Source organism: Entelurus aequoreus, linkage group LG10 (assembly GCF_033978785.1).
Source record: "Entelurus aequoreus isolate RoL-2023_Sb linkage group LG10, RoL_Eaeq_v1.1, whole genome shotgun sequence".
NCBI lineage: Eukaryota > Metazoa > Chordata > Actinopteri > Syngnathiformes > Syngnathidae > Entelurus > Entelurus aequoreus.
The window spans coordinates 62,433,999-62,441,424 of record NC_084740.1 but is presented as its reverse complement, the minus strand read 5'-3'; the positions used below and the strand labels follow the sequence as shown (position 1 = coordinate 62,441,424).

Sequence of the window (7,426 nt, the reverse complement as noted above, 5' to 3'; positions counted from 1 at the left end):
TGAAGGCAAATATTGTTTATTCATTCAAAACATCTCCTGCAGGGTTCCATACTTGCACTAAAAAGAATAAAGTATCTTAAATAGTGACAAAGAAGGTTAGTACAAATCTGCGTCTTAAATACAAAAATGTGAGATATTGTTTCATAAACAATGCAGAACATTCGTGTCAAATATGCCAACAAATCAGAATGTATTCATAAAAAAGGAACAAAAGCAGGCGTGTGTGTGATGAAGGTACAGTATGTACACAATGCACAGCAAGAAAGAACACATATTCATATTTATATTTATATATATTCTCTACATGTTGCTTTTTATACAAGTTCAACCATGCACATCAACAACAGGCGTCTGTACAATCCATGGAGGTCTATTTACAATCCTCAATATTCTACAGGGTAAATACTTTATATGTAGAAGGAAATTGGGAAAAAATTCAAACTTGATGCAAGTTAAGAAGAAAAAAAAGCAAACCTTGCTTCCGTTGAAAAGGCTTCCAGGTGTGTTAGTACAGGTATATAAACACCTACGTGAACAGACTGAGCCCAGCAGACATTGTTTTATAAGTCATGCAGAGCAAAAGAAGAAGCAGCAGGATTCTCAGTCACGACTGAAGTGTTGAAAACAAACTTGACAACAACGTCTTATTAACTTCTTATTAGCATATTAAGAACGTCTTATTAACTTCTTATTAGCATATTAAGAACGTCTAATTAACTTCTTATTAGCATATTAAGAACGTCTTATTAACTTCTTATTAGCATACTAAGAACGTCTAATTAACTTCTTATTAGCATATTAAGAACGTCTTATTAACTTCTTATTAGCATATTAAGAACGTCTTATTAACTTCTTATTAGCATATTAAGAACGTCTTATTAACTTCTTATTAGCATATTAAGAACGTCTTATTAACTTCTTATTAGCATATTAAGAATAACTTCTTATTAGCATACTAAGAACGTCTTATTAACTTCTTATTAGCAGGTCGTTCATGCTTTACAAGGGAAGGGATTCATATAGCCCACTCCTGGGTGGATCTCGTGTGAGAGGAAGGGGAGGAAGGGGGGGGTCAATATTTTTGCAACACAGTCTGCTGAAAACGGTGGAAAGTGCCACCCTCCATAGCAACTGACGCTGTGGTCAAAGTTGTAATCGCCACAAAACACATTTGAAGATATTCAACACTTGACGGCTAACGTGGATCGTGCAACCCCCCCTATTCGTCACGTTTCATGTGTCAGGTAAACCCAGACCAATGGGTCCATATGAATCCCCTGCCTACTATAATAAACTGCTGCAAGATGATTTATAAAACTTGGACTTGAAATACCCAACTTGCCTTGAAGTAGCTGGTAAGTCTTAATGTTCATAACATGATTGTTAGCTACTTAGAACCATCTATAAACCTTCTAGAAGAGGTATTGTTGGTGTTTGTTAATGTTCATAACATGATTGTGACCTACTTAGAACCATCTATAAACCTTCTAGAAGAGGTATTGTTGGTGTTTGTTAATGTTCATAAGAACCATTTATAAACGTTCTAGAAGGGGTATTGTTCTCGTTTGTTAATGTTCATAACATGATTGTTAGGTACTTAGAAACCATTTATAAATGTTCTAGAAGGGGTATTGTTGGTGTTTGTTAATGTTCATAACATGATTGTGACCTACTTAGAACCATCTATAAACGTTCTAGAAGGGGTATTGTTGGTGTTTGTTAATGTTCATAACATGATTGTGACCTACTTAGAACCATTTATAAACATCCTAGAAGGGGTATTGTTCTTGTTTGTTAATGTTCATAACATGATTGTGACCTACTTATAACAATCTATAAACGTTCTAGAAGGGGTATTGTTGGTGTTTGTTAATGTTCATAACATGATTGTGACCTACTTAGAACCATCTATAAACGTTCTAGAAGGGGTATTGTTGGTGTTTGTTAATGTTCATAAGAACCATTTATAAACGTTCTAGAAGGGGTATTGTTCTCGTTTGTTAATGTTCATAACATGATTGTTAGCTACTTAGAAACCATTTATAAACTTTCTAGAAGGGGTATTGTTGGTGTTTGTTAATGTTCATAACATGATTGTTAGCTACTTAGAAACCATTTATAAACGTTCTAGAAGGGGTATTGTTGCTGTAAAGCAGCGAGCCTACAAACCTGGATTTGCACCAAAATATACGCAACTCCTGTCCTTGGTGAGAATGGTTTGTAGTCCTAGTCCAGAAACAAGAACACACACCTTGTATGAAGTATACTGGAAGCTCCAAATGTCGTACAAGTTTGGGAAAAAACTTCAGAAGTTCATTTTTAGCAAACGTAACGATAGAAGCCATACCCATAAACGGCCACAGGGGGGCAGTATCGCACGGCAATAACGTAATGATTGAAGCCATACCCATAAACGGCCACAGGGGGGCAGTATCGCACGGCAATAACGTAATGATTGAAGCCACACCTATAAACGGCCACAGGGGGGCAGTATCACACTGCACTCGCCTTCTTTGTCCCTGTGTGGAACATTTGAGTAATTTGACTCTTATTTATTTTAAATTTCTTTAAATGGTGTGGGACTTTGAAGGCTCCACTAAGTTGTCCGTCCCACACCGGAGCGTGGAGAAGGAGTTAGTAGCGTCTGTGGAGAAAAGACCTGAAGACAAACCCAGGCAAGGGGGGGGGGGGGGGGGGGGGGTTGCACATGCCGCCGTGTGGTCTTCATTCATATGAAGTTCCAAGAGCGCATGCGGGGTGGTCACATGACAACATCCTCATCCTGCTGGCCAATGACCATGTACAGAATGTAGATCATAGACAGTACTGTATGTACAGTAGTGTGCAAATGTCTTGGCTTTCTTGTTTCTATGGCAACAATTTTTGTGGTTCCTCACAGGTTCGGCCACCGTGTTATGGCTTATAGATAAAGCTATGGATAACAGAGACATATATAATAGTCTCCTTTTCAGGTGAGAGACGACGCTAAAGGCAGTGCCTTTAAGGCCCGCCCCCAATAATGTTGTCCGGCTGGAAATTTTGGACATGACTACTTGCCGTAGTTTTGAAGCAATGCATGATGGGAATCCGGATGTTGTGTGTCAGTGTATTAACGTGCCGGCTGGAATAAACACACGCTGAGAAATAGCTCCGTGCCTGCCTACTTTATGGGTTGTAGATAAAACTATGGATAACGGAGACGTATATCCATCCATCCATCCATCTTCTTCCGCAGCAGCCTAAGCAGGGAAGCCCAGACTTCCCTCTCCCCAGCCACTTGGTCCAGCTCCTCCCGGGGGATCCTGAGGCGTTCCCAGGCCAGCCGGGAGAGATAGTCTTCCCAACGTGTCCTGGGTCTTCCCCGTGGCCTCCTACCAGTCGGACGTGCCCGAAACACCTCCCGAGGGAGGCGTTTACATCCTGACCAGATGCCCGAACCACCTCATCTGGCTCCTCTCCATGTGGAGGAGCAGCGGCTTTACTTTGAGATCCTCCCGGATGACAGAGCTTCTCACCCTATCTCTAAGGGAGAGACCCGCCACCCGGCGGAGGAAACTCATTTGGGCCGCTTGTACCCGTGATCTTGTCCTTTCGGTCATAACCCAAAGCTCATGACCATAGGTGAGAATGGGAACGTAGATCGAGCGGTAAATTGAGAGCTTTTCCTTCCGGCTCAGCTCCTTCTTCACCACAACGGATCGATACAGCGTCCGCATTACTGAAGACGCCGCACCGATCCGCCTGTCGATCTCACCATCCACTCTTCCCTCACTCGTGAACAAGACTCCCAGGTACTTGAACCCATTTGGGGCAAGATCTCCTCCCCAATGGCACTCCACCCTTTTCCGGGCACGAACCATGGACTCCTTTTTAGGTGAGAGAGGACGCTAAAGGCAGTGCCTTTAAGGCACGCCCCCAATAATGTTGTCCGGCTGGAAATCGGGAGAAATTCGGGAGAATGGTTGTCCCGGGAGATTTTCCGGAGAGGCACTGAAATTCGGGAGTCTCCCGGAAAATTGGGGAGGGTTGGCAAGTATGTAATGGTGTTGTTAAAACAAGAAATCCAAGGGCGGCCTTAGACTTTAGCACACTACAGTTCATACAAGACTTGAAATAGCGTGTTTTCCTTCTCAAACATGAAGAAAGACTTGATGGTTGCTATTGGAACAAAGTATATCGTAATCATACCACGAGCACTGCATAGTTGTGTGACATTCAGGTTGTTGTATTCCCAGTCGCTGGCAAAGACTAGATAGGACAGCTGTAGTCTGAGGATGTTTTCCTCCCAGATTGTCCCCCATGACACCACCTGGAAGATGAGGCTACACGAAAGAATTCAAGGAGTTGATGATGTTAATCGGGGACGGCGCCTCCGAGCTCTCGTGGCCCTCGGCGGTGTCCCGGCTGCCGCTCTTTCCGCTATACTCTCCGATAAAGGAGCCGTCCTCGTTGAACTGTCCGTCTCCTCCTTCCCCGTAGTCTACTAAACTGTCGTCACTGTTGTCCCGCTTAACCGTCCCGCTCGATGGCGTGCGGCTGCCTTTTAAGGGCTTATGGTCATCATTGTCGCTGGGGGAGAAAACCACATGCAGGCGTTAGCGCTGAGATGGATGAGTTAGCCCAGACTTTTTTTTTTTTAGATGGAGCTCCCGCCAATGATCACTCTTAGAATTGGAAAGAGGTCGGCTCCATGACTAAAAAAAAATATCTCTGCGATGAATGATTGGTTGGTTTCCATCAGGCAACCGGGGAATAAAGACGCGGCAAAACATTCCCCTTGAAACCAAGTCCACATGGGCGTGTCGGACAAAGAGCGTCTCACACACAAACGTGGGGAAAAAGGCGATGATGCGGATGAAAGGTGGGAAGAGAAGCAGCCAAACGTCACCACGGATGCATGAGTCGCCTTTGGGACCACTTCCACAGAGACATCACTCAAGCCTTCAGGGTGGCATTTTGGTGGGGAATTTACTGACAAAACTGCAGTAAACACTAAATAAACTTCCCCGGAAAATTGTTTTAAAAATAACAATTTGGTTTACCGTAAAGGCTAACCCTAACCCTTAAAACATGTGTCATAATTGATCTAAATTCAAAAGTGTAATCAATTGGACTAAAAAAATAATCATGATTAATCGATATTCAAAAATGCGATTAATTTGACTTAAATTGAATAATCATGATTAATCCAAATTTCAAAAGTGTGATTCGTTTGATTTAAAATAATAATCATAATTAATCCAATTTCATAAGTGTAATCAATTGGACAAAAAAAATAATCATGATTATTCCAAATTCAAAGTGTGATTCATGTCACTAAAGAAAATGGAATCATGATTCATTCAAATTTAAAAGTGTGATTAATTTGATTTAAAAAAAAAAAAAAAAGATCATCAGAATCATCTAAATTCAAGTGTGATTACTTTGATTTAAAAATTTAATTTCACACAAAAAAATCATGAGTAATACAAATTCAAGTGTGATTCATTGGATTAAAAAAAATCATGATTAATCGATATTCAAACATGCGATTAATTTGACTTAAATTGAATAATCACGATTAATCCAAATTTCAAAAGTGTGATTCGTTTGATTTAAAAAAAAAGAATCATAATTAATCCAATTTCATAAGTGTAATCAATTGGACAAAAAAAAGTTCATGATTATTCCAAATTCAAAGTGTGATTCATGTCACTAAAGAAAATGGAATCATCATTCATTCAAATTTAAAAGTCTGGTTAATTTGATTTAAAAAAAAAAAACCTAATCATCTAAATTCAAGTGTGATTACTTTGATTTAAAAATGTTATTTCACACACAAAAAAAAATCATGATTAATCCAAATTCAAAAGTGTGATTCATTGGATTAAAAAAAAAAATCAATATTCAAACATGCGATTAATTTGACTTAAAATGAATAATCATGATTAGTCCAAATTCAAAAGTGGGATTACTTTGATTTAAAAAAGTTATCAAAAGCGTGATTAATTTCACACAAAAAAAAATAATCATAATTAATCCATATTCAAAAGTGTAATTAATTGGAGGAAAAAATTAATCATGATTATTCCAAATTCAAAGTGTGATTCATGTCACTAAAGAAAATGGAATCATGATTCATTCAAATTTAAAAGTCTGGTTAATTTGATTTAAAAAAAAAAAAAATTCTAATGATCTAACTTCAAATGTGATTACTTTGATTTAATAAAATCAATTGTGTGATTAATTTCACACAAAAATTATTATGATTAGTCCAATTTCAAAAGTGGGATTACTTTGATTTAAAAAAGTTATCAAAAGTTTGATTAATTTCACACACAAACATCACGATGAATCCAACTGCGACTCCAGGGTTATTTTGACAGGAGGCATTCATTGGAACGTTCATTGGAACGTTCATTGGAACATTCATTAGAACATTCTTTGGAACATTTTTTGGAACGTTCATTGGAACGTTCATTGGAACATTCATTGGAACGTTCATTGGAACATTCATTGGAACATTCATTGGAACATTCATTGGAACATTCTTTGTAACATTTTTTGGAATGTTCATTGGAACGTTCATTGGAACATTCTTTGGAACGTTCATTGGAACGTTCATTGGAACATTCTTTGGAACGTTCATTGGAACATTCATTGGAACATTCATTGGAACGTTCATTGGAACATTCATTGGAACGTTCTTTGGAACGTTCATTGGAACGTTCATTGGAACATTCTTTGGAACGTTCATTGGAACATTCATTGGAACGTTCATTGGAACATTCATTGGAACGTTCATTGGAACATTCATTGGAACATTCATTGGAGCGATTACGTGGTTTGTGAGTCCAAGTTGTGCACACCTTGAAGGCTTTATGACCACATGTTAAACATGATGACAGCCTGCAATGCGTTTGAAAGCGAGCATTCGTATGGTTTTTCTCCACAGTGACACCAGCCCTGACACACATAGATGTCACATGACACTGTGAGGTCACATGACACACTCTTACCTCTCCCACAGGTGAGACAGATCAGATCGAGAGTGGCCAAACATTCAACTTGGAGAGACTTTCACAGCACATTTTCTTTTGTTTCCTAAAATGACTTCTAATTTGTATTCAAGAACCAAACACACACAGTACTGTTTTGACCTGAATATACAAAACTATACAAATAATAACAATTAAAAACATTTTTTTGTTGTAAAATTTCCAGGGCTGCCAAATCTGACACATTAACTGATGTGATTAATCACACAAATGTTGCATTAATCATGAATAAGCCCAGATTAATCACAATTATTTTGATCGCACATGCGCTAATGAGTACGGATTGTTATACAGTCTGTGATCAGGTCAGTGCAAAGATGAGTAGGGAGACTCTGACTGCTGTGCAAATATCACTCCAAAATACACCCTGACTAGACTTTAGATCAACT

At 39.0% G+C, this 7,426-nt stretch overlaps 1 protein-coding gene across 12 annotated transcripts in view; it reads right to left on the bottom strand.

Moving 5' to 3' along the window:
- LOC133658886 (neuronal cell adhesion molecule-like) overlaps window positions 1-7,426 on the bottom strand; it is a 208,850-nt gene continuing 201,424 nt past the window's right edge. For all 12 annotated transcript variants that reach the window (XM_062061377.1, XM_062061380.1, XM_062061379.1 and 9 more), the window contains one exon: window positions 1-4,569. In XM_062061377.1, coding sequence (XP_061917361.1) covers window positions 4,323-4,569 — 247 coding nt within the window. In that variant the 3' untranslated portion in view covers window positions 1-4,322. The remainder of the gene's footprint in view (window positions 4,570-7,426) is intronic.